This window comes from Camelus dromedarius, chromosome 8 (genome assembly GCF_036321535.1).
Source record: "Camelus dromedarius isolate mCamDro1 chromosome 8, mCamDro1.pat, whole genome shotgun sequence".
NCBI lineage: Eukaryota > Metazoa > Chordata > Mammalia > Artiodactyla > Camelidae > Camelus > Camelus dromedarius.
The window spans coordinates 58424983-58444435 of NC_087443.1; the positions used below are offsets into that span (position 1 = coordinate 58424983).

The following is a 19453-nucleotide window of genomic DNA, read 5'->3' on the forward strand; positions in this document are numbered from 1 at the left end:
CAATTTTTCCTGGCTTGACAATTTTTTTCAGCTCCCCAGTTGGGCGGCCTACCGGTGACAGCCACCTGGCAGGCCCGTGTCACTAAGAGGCCGCTTTGGTGGCCAAGTGGCTTGCATTGTCGTTTCCCCTCAAAGGGGCTGCGAAGGGCCGGCGGGTTGCTAGGACCTCTTGTGAGGAGAAGCTGGGTTAAAGGGGGGTGGGGCCAGGGAGGATAAAGGCGCAGCACGTGCGCCGGCCTCCACAGGACCAACAGACAGAGCGGGCGGGGCCAGCTGGGAGTCAGGCCCCCCGGGCTTCACGCGGGGAGCCCAAATATTGGGAACAAAAGCAGGAAAAGAAGAGTGAGAGCAGGAGGGAGGGAGGGAGCGAGGGAGCAAGGGAGGGAGCGAGGAAGCAGAAATTAGGGGGTCTTACATAAAAAAAAAAAAAGAAAGTAGCTTTAGGGGGAATGTGCCGTGGAGTGTGAAATTGCAGCCCATGGTGCTCCATATTGTACCAGAAGCTCTTCCAAAAAAAAAAAAAAAAAAAACCATCCTCCAACGTGACCAGAGGGCTAGGAAGGGGGAGGGGCGGGGAGAGAATGGGGAGGAGGAGGGGAAAGGGCCCGGCCGGAGCCGGTCAGGCCGAGCTGGAGAGGGGGCCGGAGTGCGGGCGCCAGCTGCTTAGGATCTGATCTTGGAGAGGATGCGCCCCGGGGTGTGCATGGGGACCCTGGGGGCAAGTGGGCCATGGCTGTCCCAGACTTGAATTGTCAGGCAAACTTCTGTTTTCTTTTCTTTCTCTTTTTTTGTGGTAGTGATGACTTCCAAAACTGGGAATAGTTCAGAAGAGGAGCTTGGCTGCGGAGCTGCTGCTCTGCTCTACCCTCCTATCTTCCCGTCTCCATTTCAGCTTTTCTTCCCTTTGGACTAGTTCCCCCCCACCCTTGGTTCTAAACAGCTCCCCACCCCCCGAACTTTAATGCGTTTAATTTGGTCCGCCCTGTGGGGAGTATTTCCTAGGGAGATACATTTAATTTCGGAATTTCTAATCCCTTCCCTCAGAGCCTCCTCCCTGGCTCCCCTCACTGCTCCCCAGGAGGTGGAAGGAGGAAGGTTGGTCCAGGCCATGGGGGAGGGGCAAGAGTGGGATGGTCCCCGGGGCCCCTGCCAGCAGTCCCCCCACAGGCCCAGCCTCCTTCCCAAACTGCTTGAGGTCAGGCTCCTGGGCCCCAGGTCAGAGCCCTGCATGCAAAGGCGAGGCAGCCAAGCCTCTGCCTTTCCTTGTCCAAGCAGAAAGAGCTGGGCCAGGGAATGGGAAACCAGAAAAGGAGCAGAAGGGTCATGCAGGGAGAAGGTGCAATTAGGGGCGGTGGACAGGGGTTACCGAGCACATCACTTCATGCACAATCTGCCCATAAATGTATCTGGGATTTCAGGGTGCTTGTCATGCTTGGCTTGGTTTGGGGCACCTTAGCGTATGTATACTGTGGGGGAGGAGAGTGCTGTTCAACTGGGACCACCACCTCTCAGACAACTACACTGAGCAGAACTGGCCTGGGACCTCCAGAGAGCCAGGCGGCGCGGGAGCTCAGCACCAAGGAAGGAGGCAAGGGCGGGGGTGCTGAGCGCTAGGCGAGCCTGGCAGGGAAGGGAGAGGAGACGGCGAAGGAACGGAGATCCACAAGGAAGATTTATTGGGCAGATCAGATGCACAGAGGCGGCTAATGAAGCAAATCCCGAGATGGGTATCAGAGCAACTCCCCAAAAGTTTATTTGCCTTTAAATTTCCGCAGGGAGGCAGGCGCCTTGTTTGAAGTGTAAATGCCCCTAGGTTGGGGGGGGGGTGGAAGGGCCGCTTTGAAAACACCAGAGAGAAAAGGTTCATTTAGAGGCAGACGGGAAAAGCAACGAACCCTGACAGGTCGGAGCCCGGGTTGTGTTTGGGGTTGGGTTGTTTTCTTTCTTTCTCTTTCTCTTCCTCTTTCCTCTTCTTTCTTCTTCCCTTTTTTCCCTTCTGGCTTTTTTTCTCCTCTACGAAGACTATAGAAGAAAGGGAAGAACAGGAAAGGGAGCATCAGAGGGAGAGGCCAGCGCCTCTGGAGAGAAATCTGTACTCCAGACCTTCACTATGGAGCCCTGGGAGAAGGCTAAAGGGATTTCTAATCATCAGGGAGCATTGCCTTTTGACCTTCTAGATCCACCAATAGGCTGGTGCCAAGGAGGAAGCTGCCAGGAGCTGGCTTGGTGGAGGGTGAATGTCCAGCTAGTGCAGTGCTGGAAAGAGTGTGTTAGGAGCAGGGGGTGTAGGGTGCTGGAGTCTCAGGGGCTGCCTGGGAAGTGGACTATCATGGAAGGGTCTTCACTCCTCAGGAGGTCCGTGTGACGTGTAGGTGTGTGAGTGCACTTCCAGCACACTTTGTGCATTAAGTCCCCTTCTTTACAAAACATGAAACCCCTCTTGCCTGATGTGAAAAAATGCCTGTTGTCTGCACTCACACTTCCTCATAGTGTGTGTAACCTAAGAATATGTCTAGCTGGTTCTAGAAAAATCTGAGTCTTTGTGTGGATGTATCCAAGAGTTCAGACTCCCTAAGACAACTTCCTAGAGTTACACTGGGAGACCTGGGGCAAAGAACTCCTTTAGTTCTGAACTCTTCTCAGTAAGGACCCTTCCTATATGCCACCCTCTCTCCCCAGTTCTGGGTTAATTTACCTCCCTGAAAGGAGCCCAAGGCTGTACCAGCTAATACCACATGAGAGGCCCTTGCTCTCAAGCCCAGGAGCCTTTCGCTTCAGGCTGCCTGAACTCAGTTTCCTTTTTTCACCCCCCACACCAAGTTAATGCGTGTTCGTGGGGTTGTGAGGCCAAAGCAAACCCAGGAGCGCCATCTGCAGGTCTCAAAATGAAGAGACTGACCTTTGGGGCTGGACCCTGCACCTTCCACCTCCAGCCCAAGGGAGCCAGCTTTAACGTCCAAGGGAAGTAGGGGTGGAGGTTGGGAGGGAGGGAGGGGACAGGCTGGGAGCGAATTTTTACTCCCAGAAGTTACTCTGCAGGTGGATTAAATGGGTCAGGCTCTGGAAGCTCCATGAAGAAGGGCAAATGCTAGGATCCCAGCATACCCGGCTCCCTAAGGAGTGGGAGGCTCAGAACCCCGTCAGGCTGAGCCAGCCCTGAGCCCCGCCCGAAGATGAAGGGCGCTCTGAAAACCTGGGTGCAAGAGGCCCAGTAGGACTTTCCTCCTGGCTGAGTCAGGCCGGTTCGGCCCCCTACCTAGCTGCCGCCTGGGCTCCGGCCAGAACAGTGGCGCGAGTCCGCGGCGCTTCTGCGGGCGCCAGGGTGGGCAGGCAGAGGACAGAGTCGCCTCGAGTCCAGGCGGCAAGAGTGCAGCGCGGGCTTCCCTGCGACGCCCTTTCGCAGACCCAGAAAGCGGGGGAGGGAGCAAAGGAGGGAGAGAGAGTTAAAACATCAGCTGAAGTGCCAAGATGATTTATGAGACAAGGGAAAATATTTCATAAAGATCTCCCGGATATTCTGTACTTAACCAGTTAGGAGACAAAGGGCTTCTCCTGCCTGGTGCGTGCGAACGGACCTGAGCGAGCAAGGGAGCGAGTGCGGATGAGGGCTGCGGAGGCTGTGCCAGCGGCTCCGGCAGGAGCGAGGCCGGGCCGAGCGCGCTGCGCCTTCTGCACTAGCTCCGGATCCGCCGAGCTGGCAGCGGGCGGCGCTCAGCCTCGTTCGCAGCTTCTTCTCCCCAGCCGGGGAGAGGGAACCAAGCCTCAGTCTCCAGCGACCAGTCGTTCTGCACTGTCTCCCCAAGCTCCCCTCTCTGGCCACCCAAGGGTCCAGAAGCCAAGTCCCAGGGCTCTCCCACGGTCGCCTGGGTCCCACTGAGGCAGGTGGGTCCCCGCTGGAGGTCTCCAGCTCGCTACTAATCCGAGCGCTCTGGGCTGTCTAGACCCCGTAAGGCAAGGGGACAAGGGAAGCCCTGCGCGCAGCCGCGCGTGGGACGGGAGAGGACAAACTGCCGGGCACTTTGCCCCGGAATGAGAATTGGGGGTGCGTGGTTGGGGAGGTACCTCAAGAGGGAAAGGCGAAAGAGAAGGACCAGAGAGAGGAAGGAAGAACCAGGAGGAACGGAAGGGAACTCAGAGCTGGGGGGGGGGGGAGGTGAATAGGACTAGGGATGCGGACGGAGCTCAGGACCCCATGGCTCTTGCGGGCACTGGCCGGTGGATGGCAGGGCTGGGTGAGTTGCGTCTGCGAGCCGTCTTCCGAGCGTGGCGCGCTCCGCGGCCCTCTGTCGTTGCCTGAATATTCATTAGACTGGCCGCTCTTTATCCTTATCTAACGTTTATCTTATCAGCGAGTTTCGTTTCTCAGTGTAGTTTTAATCCCGGGCTCCCCTTCCCCCTCCCCCTGGCCCGCTCCCCTCCCTCCCTCTTCCTTCGCAGGCTGCTCCCTCCCTCCCGTTTCCCCCTCCCTTGCCCTCCCCTCGCCGGCACCGGAGTGACAGGCGCGGGGCCCTCCTCGCCGAAGCTCGGGGCTCCGGCGCTGGCGAATCACAGAGTGGTGGAATCTATTGCCTTTGTCTGACAAGTCATCCATCTCCCAGCGAGGGGAGGGGGAGGGGGTCTGGAGGGGGGCTTTGCAGCTTTTAGAGAGACACACACCGGGAGCCAAAGCTCCAGTCTCCGGCCGAGTCTTCTCGCAAACGCAACCCACCTGGGGCCAGTCCAGTGCTACCAGCGTCGCTCGGCTCCCTCCCTCCATCCCGGCCCTTCGGCCGCGGCGGCGCGCGCTTGCCTTTTCCTGGGGCGGGGGCCCAGCTCGCGCTCTCCCCTCCTGAAGGCGCCCGCTCGGACATCCCGAGGATTGCTACTTCTTGGCCAACTTCGACAACTCACTGGCACTTGGAGCGGCCCGGCCCCCTGCCCGGCGCCCTCGGGCCGCCCTGCTCCTCGGCTTCTCCGGCCGCCGCCTCTGGATGACCGGGTTCCAGGGGAACTGAGCGAGCCGCCTCCCCCGCCCAGCCTCAGCTCTGGCCGCAGCTGCCGCGCGAGCCATGCGCCCCCAGGTCCCCCCGGCCCGGCCTGCCGCCCCGGGGCCGTTCTGCTGACCGCCCAGCCCCGCGCCCCGACGGTGGGAAGTTGCGGCCGCTGCGGTTGCAAGCTCCGGCCGGCCCGGGAGGAGTCCCCGCGGGGAGTGCAGCGCGGCGCCCCCCGCCCCAGAGCACCCCGCCGCAGACGGGCGCCCACTCACCCCCCCCCCACCGTCCCTCCCTTTTCTCCTCAAGTCCTGAAGTTGAGTTTGAGAGGCGACACGGCGGCGGCGGCCGCGCTGCTCCCGCTCCTCTGCCTCCCCATGGATATGCACTGCAAAGCAGACCCCTTCTCCGCGATGCACCGTGAGTACCGGCGCCCGGCTCCTGTCCCGGCTCGGGGCTCCCTGTCCCACCTGTCCTTTCCCAGCCTGGTCCTGGCCCCTAGCACTCATGTCCCATCTTGGAGGCCACCCTCGCTTATCCTGGTCCCCCCTTTCGTTCTTCCTCTTTCCTTCATTTCCTAGTTTTTCTAAAGCCCCCAGTTCCTCTTTCTTCTGCCTTCTGTCACCCATACTTTTTCTACTGCCTTCCTACCTTCCCTGGTGCCCATCACCTTTCTTCCTTCCACCTGCTTCTTCTTAGTTTGTGGTTCCACAGCCCCTGACCCTGGCTCCAGCCACCCTACTCCCTGGCAACCCTCTTGCCTAGGGCTGGGGGGCTAATGGGCAGGCAGCTTTCAGTGTTTTGTGTTGTGTTTTCTCTCTCTTTCTGTTTGCCTCCCCCCCCCCCCATCTCTACCTTTCTCAAACTCAGAATGTGGTTGTCCAGGAGGAAACTCCTAGCAGGGACAGCCTCAGTGTCAGGACAATCAGGCAGAAGAGTGTGGGGGTGGTGTGTCCCCTTCTGACCCTCAACTCCCAGCATCTCCCGGCCCTGCCAGCCCAGCCGAAGCTTCTTGTGGGTTGGTTTGAAATCATTCCTCTTCTTTTCTTTCCTACTTCCCTTCCTTCTCCTTGCCCATTTCTGGAGTTGGAAGTCTGAGATTGGCAGTACATGGTGGTCATCTCTCTGCCTCTCCCTGGGAGATGCTCTAAAAACAAAGAGGGGTTCCAAGGAGAAGTCGAAGTCAGCGATAGATCGTGTAGAGGAGCCTTCCAGGCGGTCCCTGAGCAGAGCAAAGCTCTGCTTCTAGTTCTGGAGGATCCTTGCCTGCCTCCCACTCCCTGGTAAGGATAGTCCAGCCAGTAACCTGGCCAGGGGGGTAGGAAAAGAGAGAGAAAAGGAGGGCGGAAGAACAAAAGGAAGGCAAATGCCAAAGCTAGGGGGAAAAGAGAGAAATCAATCAAGGCGAAGGAAAGAAAAGCCAGAAAAGAGAAAGGATGTTACAGGAAAAAAGAGAAGGGGAGAAAATAAATGAAAAAATACGAAAAGAGAATTATTTTGATGAAATTTGAATTTATCTAATTCTTGTCATATGTCTTTAGCTTGGAAAACAATCCAGAGTTTTTTGAAGGCTTTCTTTTTAGACAAATAGATTCTAAATAGAAAACTTCTCCTCCTCTGTGGATTAATAATTAAGCATGATTTGTAACTTTTCACAGGGAAACTTTTTAGACCTGACTTGGATCTGTGCTGCGGACAAGAGAGCCCAGGAGGGAGAGCTGTGTTTTTCCCTAAGCATATATTTAGCATGTATCTAGGGGAGCTTTAAAACATACTCCTGGGGTAAAATATATTTCCCTAAATAATTTCCAAGCACAGGAAATCCGAACCAGGGGCCTCCGGCTGCCGCTGCTTTCCGCGAGCCAAGCCTAAAATCCTGGCTCCTTTTCGGAGAGAGTGGAACCCGGTCCCAAGCCGTCTTCGCCCAGCCCGCCGACCTCCTGGTCCTGCTGCCTCTGCTCCCTCTCTCTTATCTTGCCGATTCCTCGGGGGATCTGCCGAGTTCTGGCCGCCCACTGGGTGCCACTTTGAAACCCAAAGGGGAGCCAGGCGAGCTGAAGGCGGTTGGAGGAAGGGAGAGACCAAGGTGCGGGCAGGAGGGCGGGCTGGCCGGCAAGCAGCCGCAGCCGGAGTCGGCGCCGGCGGCAGTGGCGTATTCCAGGCCGGAACTCAGCGCCGGCTCTCGGTCCGAGCCCTGGACTCCCGCCGAGCCCCCTTCCCATGCCCACCCCTTAGACTGGGGTCGAGGGGCCAGGCCCCGAGCCCGGGAAGGCTGAATTATTCATCTTTAATCTGCCCGCAGCTGCCGCCTTTTCATACCGGTAACGCGAGTTCTCCCGGGGCCTAAATTATTGATGGTCGGGTTTGGAGGGAGGGGAGGGGTGAGGAGTGGGGTTAGAGGCAGGGAGACTAGCATGGATGAGGGGTAGAATAAGAGGCTCCGGTTCCCCCACCCCCAGCCTCTAGATCAGAGGCCTCTCCTCAGGCGTTCCACAGGCCTCTATTCTCGGTACCCCTAGGAGGGGATGGGAGAGGAACGAGCGAGGTACAGATCTCCCCGCTTTCTCCGAAAGTCACCTGAGGCCAGCAGAACAGGGGCTGCAGGTTGCTGGCCCGGTCCGGTCAGACTCTGCCGTTAGAACTCTGCTCTTGGATTGCTCAGTAACTGCAGCTGCAGGTTGATGGCTCTGGGTGCAGGATTTCTAGATTGCTGTAAGTCAGGGAGAATGGGGCGCCAGGCAGCACCCTCAGGCCTGGTATCCGATGACCACCTTGGCTCCGAGGTTGGTGACCCAGCACCTTCATCTTGCCCAAGAGAGTAGACGCCCTCGCCGCCCGGTTTCCTGGGTTGCTACCGAGGTCTAAGAGGTTAGAGGGAGAGCTGGCTCGGGCTACCTGCACAGGGTGCCCCGTGAGCCCTCAGTCAGCTTGGGCGACCTGTACCATGCATCCTGGGCAAGTCCGTGGGCCCCAAGCTTGGTGCAGCGCGGCAGGCCGGCGAACCCAAGCAGTCTGCGTTCTGTGGCTGCTACCTGAACCGCGAGGCTCTCCACTGATTCTCTGTCTCTGAGCGCAGCAGACTCTGGGCCCCTGCCTCTTCAGTCTTCCCTCCTCCACTTGCCTTTCTTTGAACTTTAGACACTAGGGAGGCGAAGGGGAAATATGGCTCCCCAAATATCTAAAGGTAGAAAACATAAAGGAAAGAAAAACTGATCAAAAAACAAAAACACAGGGAAGAGGGTAGGAAAACTCTAACTTCGAATTAAAATAAATACAAGGAAAGAGATAGGAAGCAAAAAGGGGGATGTTAGGGACTTTGCCCTTCTCTGTGTTTGGAGCCCTTATGTACAGTCAACGGGACCCAAACACGCCAACATCATCCGCCTCCAAGCACGCTCTGGGATCTCCGTCTTGCCCGGCTCAGGCGGGATCCCGCCCCGCGCTGGTTCTGTCCTCTGCCCGGCCCTTCCTCTTCTCTCTTTCCTGCTGGCATTAATTTCCACTTTGCTGTTTTTCTCTCCCCTTCCCTTTTTTTCTCTCGCCCTGCTTTTCCATTCCTTCCCTCACTTTCTCCCTGGCGTCGCATGGGTCTTAGAGCCGCGTTCTTTCCCAGTCCTCTGTCCAGCGTCTGCGCTTCCGCGTCTCTACGGCCCAGAGGATTCCAGTCCCCAATCCTCCGCACTGTGGTCGGCAGGCCACCGGCCACCGTTCTCCCGCGTTTCCGGGAACATGCCCTTCCGCCCTGCCTGCTCCCTTCACACGTCCTGGGCCGCGGACCCTGACTAATAGCCGGTCCCTGCTGTGTGTGGGGTGTTGTGTTTTTTTCTTGTCTCTCCCCAGCAGGGCACGGGGGTGTGAACCAGCTCGGGGGGGTGTTTGTGAACGGCAGGCCCCTGCCCGACGTGGTGAGGCAGCGCATCGTGGAGCTGGCCCACCAGGGTGTGCGGCCCTGCGACATCTCCCGGCAGCTGCGGGTCAGCCACGGCTGTGTCAGCAAAATCCTGGGCAGGTGAGGGCCTCAGAGCTGCCCCTGGGAGATGCCCTGTCTCATTCCCCAGCTGGATAGCCCTGGGTCTCCAGCTGAGGGCTTGGCTATAAGTCTGGGTCGCCAGCGGGAGAGGGAGATTCCTGACTCGGGGTATCTGGAGAGCTACTCCTTTTGGAGCGGGCACTCAGGTGGTGACCGGGGCCCCAGGAACCAGAGTGGAGCAGGGCCATCCAGCTCCTGCCCAGCTCCAGGGTCCTTACCAGGAGGTAGCCCAATTCCCATCTTCAGAAAGGGAAAGGAGGTTCCTCTCTTTGGGAGGAAGGGTTGGAGGAATAGGGTGGAAAGTAAAAACGGATCCCTGAGAGGAGAAAAACCAGCCTCGGGTGGTAGAAGGATTGTTCTATTCCAAAAGAAGCTCTGTGCTCAGTGGGAAAGGGCTGGAGGTGGTCCCTCGGTCCTGGTCAGCATGGAAGCCTCCAAGTACTCTTCCTCCTGCACTTCGCAAATGAAAGACCAGGCTTCCACTATCAGGGGTGCCTATTCCTGGTGTGAGCACAGCCCCTGGTATGACCACCTCCCGAGAGAAGGAGCATCCCAGTTGTCCTCCCCTTCATCCTCCGCCAAGTGGACTCAGACACGCTGAGCCGCAGACACGCTGAGCCGCAGACACGCTGCTTTGGGTGTGAGCGTGGCTCAGCAGCTCCGGAGTCAGCAGCCCCTCTGTCCCTGCCACCACTCGCTTCTCGCTGACCCTGCCGGCCTTCCCGGGGCAGGTACTATGAGACAGGCAGCATCAAACCCGGAGTGATTGGTGGCTCCAAGCCCAAAGTGGCAACGCCCAAAGTGGTGGACAAGATTGCCGAATACAAGCGACAGAACCCAACTATGTTCGCCTGGGAGATCCGGGACCGGCTCCTGGCAGAAGGCATCTGTGACAACGACACAGTGCCCAGCGTCTCTTCCATCAACAGGTGAGCATGCCAGGCATGGCATGGGGGAATGGGGCTCCAGCTCCCAGCTCCTGCCCACCAGCGCTTCTCCCGGCACCGAGTCTCCATTCTTTCTCCAGCCTCCAGCTTTCCTCCCCGCTCCCAGCCCCAAAGTCCTTTGGGCAGGAAGAGGGGACCTCGGAGACAGAGAGGTAGACACACAGACAGGGCTGTCTCCAGCTCGGGATTGGGTATTCCCTGCCAGGCTTCTCCCGCCGGCCTCCTGGAAATGAACCCAAGTGTTTGTGGTAATTAAGACTCCAAGATTACGCGCCTCGGTATCTAGAGACAATCACAGCCCACAGCCGAAGCCTTTAAAATGACCAGTGTCTATTCATCACCTCCAAACAGACTTCCCTTTCTAAAGGCATGCTCCCTTTCCCAGGGCCAGTCACCTGTCCGGCCTCCCCTGCCCTCCCTGCCAACTCCCACAAAGCTGGCCTACCGGGAGCCCAGGCCTTGCTAGCCAGCTCTGCACAAATTTCTGGCCTACTAGCACCAGTATCCAGGCCTGCAGAGCAAATGCCAGCCACCAGCCAGCAGTTGGCAGGAAAGAGAGGAGCTGGGCAAGGAGTGGGACACCAGATAGGGAGGAAGAACTCCGGACCCTGAGGCTGAACCTTAGGAGATGCCTCCAATCATCTAGGGTGCCTATGTCCAGACCTAAGTCTCTGCTAACGACAGGCTTAGGCACATGGGGATAAATCAGGCTAGAGTCAGCTCGCCATACAGTAGCATAAGATAGTCAGTCTCCCCATCCCCAAGCTAGTCCACTGTGCTCTCTGGGAGAACATGTGCACACTCCATGATTACCCCCGGCAAGTGTGCACATGTGGCCAGTACAGCACAAAAAACTTGGGCTCAAGAGCCCAGGACAGCTTCCACATCACAGAACCGTACAACCTGACATCAGCAGAGATGCTGTGCAAGTTCCCGACAGCCTTGGACAGATTTTCTACCCCTGTCCACACCCCTCTCACCCCATTTTAAGATAAATCCCCAAATGAGAAGGAAGCTGAGGGTTTCATACCCTTGTTTTTCTTTACACTCTTCACAGGCTCATTATCAGGACAACTAATAATTCAGATGGTGCCTTTTTCTGAAACTGGCATCATGTATTAAGATTTTTAAAAATATTTTGCAAATGATATGGAATTATCCCAAATCATCCTGAAAACAGCAGGTAAAATTAGCTGGTAGAATGTACCTTGGCTAAAGAAGATTCCCTCTGCCACACTCCTGCTGTAACGTACTGCGAGGCGACCCCAGAAATTATCCCAGTGTGTGCCATCTGTATTAAAATGGTTATTCAGTTATGAACAGGGTAACATAATACTGATCAGCTAATTATACACCTTCCGAAAACCCTCCAGCTCCCTGGGCCTGGCTCAGCTAGGTATTGAAATCGTAGCAGTGTGACTTTCAGACACCATAGGAAGGAGCTGGAGAAAGACTTCGGGTGGTTTTGGGGAGAAGAATGAGTATTTTGCATTTAAAAGCCAGAGGAGGAAGCTGGGGAAGCTTTGTGGCTGGGATGGGGTGATGGTTAGGGAAGGGAAGGAAATAAAGTGTCAGCTCCTCTAGGTCTCTTGGCTGGCTGCTGGTCCTGGGAGTGAGTTGGTACTGAGGCCTTGGAAGGGGAGCAGCCTGCTGAGGAGCAGTGCTGCTGCGACTAGGCACCGGTGTTCTGGAGAACATTTGAGAGAAATGCTGATTGTCAGTGATAGGATTTGCAAGCCTTTGGAGGAACTTAAGACGTGTATGGTTAAGGCCATTTGCTTCTCTTGATGCATGGAGGACTGGAGCAATCAAGGCAGGTGTGGTGGCAGCACCCCTTGCCTAGCGCCATGTTTAGCACCCCTTGTCCCCTCCTCCCCAACATATACCCCTCACTGGCAGAGATGTTTTAGGAAGCTGGCTTATGCAAAAGTTGGGGAATACTCTCATCCTGAAAAGTCTCTGGGAGCAGAGGACAGGTGACCCCAGGGTCAAGCTGCAGAGGCCTTGGGGTGCACTCACCAGAATTCGGAGAAAGTGGAGGGGTGAGCCATGGGTGGGATGAGAGGGGGAGAAAGAACCACCTCAGCTGGACAGCTCTGACAGCAGCAGAATCTGCTCAGCTTGGAGCCCTATCACCCAAGGGGCACGGAGGCTTCCTTTGGTTGTGGAAAAATAGCCATACATGGGCAGGTGTCGCTGGCGACAGCAAGAGAGTAGGAGGAGAGGAACGGGGAAGCCACCGGCAGCATGGGCAGCCAGCCCTGGGTCTGTGGGTTGGCTCCCCAGCTTGCTTTGTCAACAAGGCACAGTCAGAATATTCTCTATTTCACTTTGAGGCAGAATCCTACCATGGCTCATATTTTAGAAAGAATTCTGGGAGCTTCCCAGTGTGCTGCTGAGTCAAGGATGCATCTGGGCCCCATACCCTCAGCTTCGTCCCTCTCGGTGCTTTGCTCTGAAGGGGGAAGGTGTATCTGAGATGTGTTGCTTCAACCTAAAGCCTGATAAGAGTGGAATTTCTGCTGGCGCTGGTGATGCCAGGAACTTTGTGGATTCTCACTTGCTGTAGGAAGAGCCAGGGCATTTTCCTCTGTGCAGAAAGTGTGGTGCATTGGGGACTGGGTGGTTCTTGAGTTTAGAGCTTTACTGTTGGTGAGGTGCCCACTTGTGCTGGGGACTTTATAACCATCACCAGTAAGGGTGTGCCTGTGCTGGCTGTTGGCAAGAAAGGAAGTCCACACATGCTTACCCACCTGGGCCAAATGGTAAGGTTTTTCCTCTTCTCCTCCCCTAAACAGATGCTGTTGCTGCACTTGAAATACGCTATTATGGTTATAAACTAAATTGCTTTTCATGCTTTAAAAATGGTTTTGGCTTTCTCTGATCCTGTCGTGATAAACGCTTGGGCATCAAACCCCCATTCTCCATTGGCACATCCTCATAGAAATACCTATCTGAACCAATGGAGTAAGTCAGGGAGGCCTCCCAACCCCACCTCCACCCCCAAAAACCACTGTCAAAAATTTCAAGAGTTGACTGGATTGCTTAGAATTGTGTGGAATTTATCTGAATGATTCTCAATATTGGGTTACTGATCGCTGAATGTGGAGTTGCCGGCTCTTCAGCTTGTATACCGCCGCTGTGGAGAGCGAGTGTTTATAAACAGGTGACTTAAGATTGAAACCTGGTGTGGGAGATGGCCCAGAGGAAGGAGGAGATGGAGGAGATCCATGATTCTGAAAGAGGGGAAGTCACCTAGTTACACTGCTGAGCAATTGGCTAGGCAGAAAAGAGTTTCCTGATTATATGCCAAAGTTTTCAGGTTTGGCTCTTGCTCTGGGCAGGGAATACAGCTCCTTTGATAGCACAGGTGCAAATAGAGTCTAGGCTTACTGACCATCCCCTGAGAGCACTGTCTTGGAATGAGCTGAGAAGGCCATCGCTCTCTTAACTTGTCCAGCCCGCCCTATACTCTTTGGAGTGCCCTGCTCCCAGATCTGTCAAGTGGACCCTTCCAGAGTCATTTTCTCACTGATCACCTGCTACCCACACCCTCTCTTAGGCTGTTTGGCTCTAGGTGAGCACATTTATTCTTCTTGCAGTGGCAACACTGGCTTCAGGAAGGATACAGCCCCAGGGCTGTTAAAGAATTCCATCCCATATCATCTGCAGGTCTTCATCAGAGGTCTGGCATTGGGGTGACAGTGGTCTAGCTGTTCATTCAAAGACCTTTCCAAATAAACTGAGAGCCACTCATCCTAGCCAAGGGAATTCTGAAGACACATGCGGGGCTGGGGCCTGGGTCTCCCTCTCTGAAACTCAGGTTCTAGAGTGTTGCACATTTGACTCTTGGACCTGGCATGTCATGAAGCTGGGCTGGAGAGGCAGCCTTGCCACCTCTTCTCCAGACCCTTGCAGCTGTGTGGTGTTCAGGGCTGTCAGTCTTGTGGCAAAGAGCCAAGGCAGGTTGGTAGGTAAAGGAGAAGACTTCTCCCCACAGAGGAATGGGAAAGTTAAGGACAGAGAACTTGTTTTCCGTGGCCCTAGTCCTACCAGATCGGGCTACAAATCGGGCCACAGACAGTCATGCCAGTTTCTTGCTCACCTGTCCATCCCCAGAGAGCACCTCCTGCAGCTGGTCATTAGAATAACATGAGAAATAGTCCTGACTGTTGGTCTTCTTATTCCTTAAAATGAGCTGTCCCCTTGAAAAGCCGTTTTTGTTCCCTTAGTTGTTTTAGACTTCTTGGCCAGCAGTTGTATTGGTCTGAGTGTCTCCCCACTGGTGGGCACCGAATGGGCCGGCAGGCCACAAAACGGCTTTCAGGCAAGAGCAACGGCTGGTTGCCCTGAGTTCTTACCTCAGCGGGCGACTCTAGGAAAGAGGAAGACAGGAGGTGTGGTCCCTAACGAAAGCTCCAGGTGGGTTTTGGAGGGTGATGCAAAGAGGAAAAGAGAGGGAAAATCCTAAATAAATAAATAAAGTGTGCCCCAACTATTCTGAGAACTCAATAAAACAATCACATCAAATATGAAGAGGCATAAATCTTGTGTCTGCACAGGTAACCTACTCAATTGCTTTTATTATCGCTCAGGCTGCCTCCATTTATTACCGTCCACTGCCTGGGCAAAGGAGGTTGCATGGAGGGTGGTCTCCAGTGCAATCCTACACCCCGAGAGGCAACAATCAGCCCATACAGCCAGGGATTTCGATGGGAGCTCGGGAAGGGCCCATCTGTCTGCATGAAAACCAATCAATAACTCTGTAACCAGAGCCCTTGTCACAGGGAAATGGACAACACAACAGTTCAGTACAGGGGCCACAGGGGCCACAGGGGGAATGAGCCAAGTGGAGATGGGGCCAGGCAGGAGCAGCCCCTAGAGAGGGAACTGGGGTGCCTGGACAAGGGGGACTGTTGGAAAGGGAGTGGGATGGGGCAGGGGAGTGCGATGGGGCAGAGGAGTGCAATGGTTTTGTGTGCATATTGGCACAAGGGGGGAATTATTGTGCAAAATAGATCCAGGGGACGAGAGGTGCCACTGGAAGTTAGGGTGATAGGGAACAGTTGGGAATGGGCTTATTCTGGTGCACATGGGATAATGTGGTTGTATATGTGATGGTGTGTATTGTGGACAAGAATATTATGCCTCTAGAGACAGAGCAGCAACAGTAGTTACTGGTGCAGAAGATGAAGCAACCACCCCCTAGAGCCTCACCCTGAAGAGGGGGCTCTTTCTGAGCCCACAAAGGAACATCTTAAACCTGAAACCAGGGGCTCCCAGCTTCCTAGGTCTGTTTGGCTGTAAGCTCCAGCTACTCTGCAACTTTGCCTCTTCGATCTCAGGTCTCTCCTTAGCCCTTTCTTGTTACCTGGAGTTGGAATTCCTGTATTAAGAGGAAACTGTGTATGCTGGAAAGAATTCCTTTCTCACTTCCTGTTCTTTAAAAGAATGCACTAAATAGTGTGAACCTGGCCTGCCACTTCTCTGAATCCCTGCTGTTTTATCCACTCCCCACCCCCACTCCGTACCACCCTCCCAGTTCAGAGTCTTGCAGGACAAGTTTCCTGCCTTTGGAGTTCAGATTCATGTGGGGAAAGCAGGTACTGGTGCGGCTGTGTCCAGGGCAGCTCACCCAGCCACGTGCATGAGCCTAGAAATGAGAGATGGGTTCCTGATAGATCCCAGGGATGGGAAACAGTGTCTCATAACCAATGCCCAAATAACAAGTAAAATATTACACATGTGGAAAATTTAAATCACCGTGGGTTTATCTGTCTACCATTAAACTACTAGGTTGAAATGTTTCTCTCCTGTTAAGCAGGTTGTTTTGGTGCTCTGAAGGTGCAGCTTGAATATATTCATGATGGTGTATGGACACAGAGGTTGATATCCTCATGGTGTATGGATTTGTGTGTGTTTGGGCCCACCTGTGCCTGCTTGTAGGTAAATGGGCTCTAAGGCCAAGAGGAGGAAAGGCAGGAAGACCCATAGGATGTGACCTGTAGTCACAAAGGCTGGTCACTTTGTCCTGGGGACCATCAGGTCAGTCAGTGAGGTAGTCATTGGTCCACTGGGCAGCAGTCACGGGGCTGGGCTGAAGATTCCTCATTTCCTAATTTGAGAAAACTATGGCCAAATTTTCCTTCAATTTTTATTTGCACCATAACACTCCATAGTCCAATTAGCCCCCAATAAGAGGGGCTTTGTGGCAGTGATGCCACCTTTGTGATGCAGAGCTATATGATCCACTCTCTGTCTTCATTTTCACACTTGAGTCCCAATCCAGTCGTCAGAACTAGTTAGGGGCCAACTGCATAAGCAGCCAAGAAGATGCTCTTCCCATTGCATCCCCTTTCTGCAGAGTTACAGTGCAGTGGCCTGCCAAGGGACCTGCAGGTCCCCTCAGCAGGAGGCATGGCAGCAGCCCTGGGACACAGTCATTTGCAGAGTTCTCCCAAAGGTCAGGCCCCAGGCCCAGCCTCTAAATCCTTCCCCAGTAATCCAGATGCCTAGGAAATAAGGAAGAAGCTGGGTGCAAGAAAGCCACAGCTGGGAACTGGAGAAGGTTTGGGCACTATGCAGGGCATGATGGCAGAGGCAGATGTCTGGGCTCTCCTGGGAAGCACTGGGCATAGGGGAGCTGCTGGAAGTGTGGGAAACAAGAGGAGGATGACCTGGGATTGGAGAAGAAGAAGAATCAGGGCCCCGTGTCGACCTGGGAGCTCTCAGGTAGGAGAGGAAGGCCTGCAGGAGGGAGACAGGAGAGGCCAGAGAGCCAGGCTCCTCTTGTAATGCATCCTCAACAACCACAAAAATAACTGGAATCTTTCTTTGGGTTTTTGAGAGATAATATGATAAGAAGATATTCTGTGACACAGAGAGGCAGAGTCGTGGCATTCTGGAGAGGTTCAGGTTTATTGCAGGACTGTGGTGTGGGGAATGTAGTGAAGTCCAGCCTGGGGAGAAATGTGTTAGTAGAGATGCCATGTGGCTGCAGGGGTCACAAGGACCAGCGCCTCCAGGACCACGGCTGGGAAGGGCAGTGGGAGGGCCTGAGACAGAGCTAGTGAGAGCCGAACCAACAGGAGCTGGAGTACGCAGGCCCAGCCTAGAGGCAGTAAGATTTCATTTTTAAAAACTCTGTGCTAGTCAAATAAAACACATCTTTGAGCCTGATTCAGTTCATGGACCAGCGGTCTGCAGCCCTTGGTCTGTGTAACTGGACATAACTTATCTTTCTGCTTCAGACCAGAGCAGCAACATCGGTGCAGATACAGGGGAATGTGACATTTCCTGAGCCCCTGAGGCTAGAAGCCCCCAAGGAAGGGAAGTGGAGAGGTGTATCTCCCCATGGCTAGGGGAAGGGTGGGGGAAATTCAGAGGGAAAGGGCAGGAAAGAAGTAAGAATGAGGACTGGAAGAGTGAGGAAGGAGGTGATGAAGCCAAGAGGTAATAGGGAGCTGGCTCTGCCTGAACCTGGACAGGCTTGCCTGGGAATGGAGCATATGAAAAGGATGGGGGAATCAGAGCTCTGGGTGGCTAGTGGGACCACCCCCAGGAGGGGCTCAGAAGGTTGTTAAGGAGAAAAAGGAAGGCCAGCCAGGGAGGAGAAATGTGGCAGAGCAAAGGAAGTGGCGTGGGAGGTCAAGTCACAGCACCTGGAGCCCCTGGCTGCTTGGGCAGCATGCCGCAAGGCACGCGGTCAGTGGCTGTGGGGCTGCCGCAGTGCAGCACCCAGCCTGGTCCCTGGCAGAAGGGAGGGTGGGAGAGAGGCCAAGAGGAAAGGAGGGAGGTCCCTGCTTTCTGGGTGTTCCAGATTAGACCCCTCTACCCCTAGAGGCCTCTGGCTGCTTTGCTCTGGACTACCTCCTCTGCCTGCCTTCAGCTCCGCCAGAGCTTCTCTGCAGTGAGCTCCCCCTGCAGCCATCCAGGAACAGAGGAAACCAGAGGTCATGCTGGCAGCTCCTGGCAGGAGGAGGAGAAAGGTCTGTGAGACAGGGCAGCTGGCTGGAAGGGGAGCTGTACCCACTTTGTAGGCATAGTAAGGTCAAGAATTAGAGAGAGGGACTCAGAGGACGGGTAGAGGACAGGAGGGTGAGAAGGGAGAGCAGCAGTGGCCTTGGAGCTTGAATAGACAGGAACGGGCACCGGGGCTGCTCTGCCCGGTCCTCAGGCTCCCTCTTGGCCCCGGGGTCTTTGCTGGGCTGGTGAAGGAAACTGAAGGAAACCAGGAGCCTTATAGGCAGCATCCAACCCGACCTGCCACAGAGATGCTCAGGAAGGAGGCCCTCATCCTACCATTTATCCCAGGACCTTTTGTTCTAATTCTCAAGGACAAAATGGTGCCTGCCTTGGGTATGGTACCAGGAGAGTTTGGTGACTCTGTGCTGGGGGCCTCTGTGTGGTTCTGGTTTGGAAAGAGCATGTGGGTTCGTGGCATTGGCTGAGCCTGGCATTCATGCCCCAGGAAGCTGTAGCTCTTAAAAGGTGTCCATCTTATCGAACAGGGAGCTGATGGTTTGCTGTTCGGAGGGTTTCTGGCTGAAGGCATTTTTGGTCCCAGAACAGAGGTCTCTGCCATCACTGGGATGGCCCTCCTGTTTGGGGTGCTAGCAACTGTTATTTGGAAAGCTTAGGGTTGAACTGATGGTCAGTGTCCCAGTGGGTGGATCAGTGGGCGGGTCTTGTCAGATGCAGAGTGTCCCAACATGTTTAGTCTGTATGCAGGCACGTGTGCACTTGCTTCATGCAATGTCAGGGAGGAGTGTGTAACACACTCCTGGGAAAACTGGCAGCAGCCACTTGGCTTATGTCTGCTGAGGTCCTCATAGGGAATGTGCGTTTAGCGGGGGATAAAGGTCAAGCTATTAATCTCCTTCCATCATCTGCAGAGTGAACACCTCCCTTCCCCTCCCCGCTGCCCAATCATGTATCCTTTCCTTTCTCTCTTTCCTCTTCCTCATCATTACTCAGGTGAGCTGGTTTGGGTTAGGAGGCCAATCTCAGTTGGCCCTAAAAGAAGAGTGAAGAGAATTTGATAAGCTAAGGAAGGCCATCCTTATTCTAGGGACCAAAAGAGGTTTCATGTTCCTCCATTTCACTCTGCTTCCCTAAGGAGCAGACACCAGGGCAGGCAGCATTCCCACAGACTGTGACTGGGAGAGCCAGAATAAAGGAGGTATCCCCAGGCTGGAGACTTGGGCTCCTTTCCCCAGTCACCAAGGGCCTGGGAAGGAAAGTCTGAGGGCCCCGGATGAAGGAGAAAGAAAGTAGAAGAGAGGCGGCCAAAGATGGGAGGACAGAAGGGAGAGCAGAGGTGATGGACATGACCAGCTCCAGCTAAAGTCAGCTTTCTGGACACAGAAATAGGCTGGGTGTGTCGGGAAGGGGTTTTGGTTTTGGTTTTGGTTATTTCTTTAGGGAAGAGGCTCTGAAGTCTTTATCCTGTCTGCTGGGCTAAGCACTCAGTTCTCTGCAGAGGACACAGCGTTGGTTCTGGTTCA

General features: G+C 54.9%; 1 protein-coding gene across 6 annotated transcripts in view; it reads left to right on the forward strand.

Moving 5' to 3' along the window:
• The first annotated feature begins 4045 nt into the window (after window positions 1–4045).
• Window positions 4046–19453, forward strand: part of PAX2 (paired box 2) — a 78910-nt gene continuing 63502 nt past the window's right edge. For 2 of the 6 annotated variants that reach the window (XM_031461612.2, XM_031461611.2), the window contains exons 1-4: window positions 4160–4232; window positions 5280–5390; window positions 8811–8979; window positions 9732–9929. In XM_031461612.2, the coding sequence (XP_031317472.2) occupies window positions 4193–4232; window positions 5280–5390; window positions 8811–8979; window positions 9732–9929 (518 nt within the window). In that variant the 5' untranslated portion in view covers window positions 4160–4192. Of the gene's footprint in view, window positions 4233–5279; window positions 5391–8810; window positions 8980–9731; window positions 9930–19453 lie in introns of all 6 variants that reach the window. The other 4 variants (XM_064488335.1, XM_064488333.1, XM_064488334.1 and 1 more) reach the window with 4 other exon arrangements.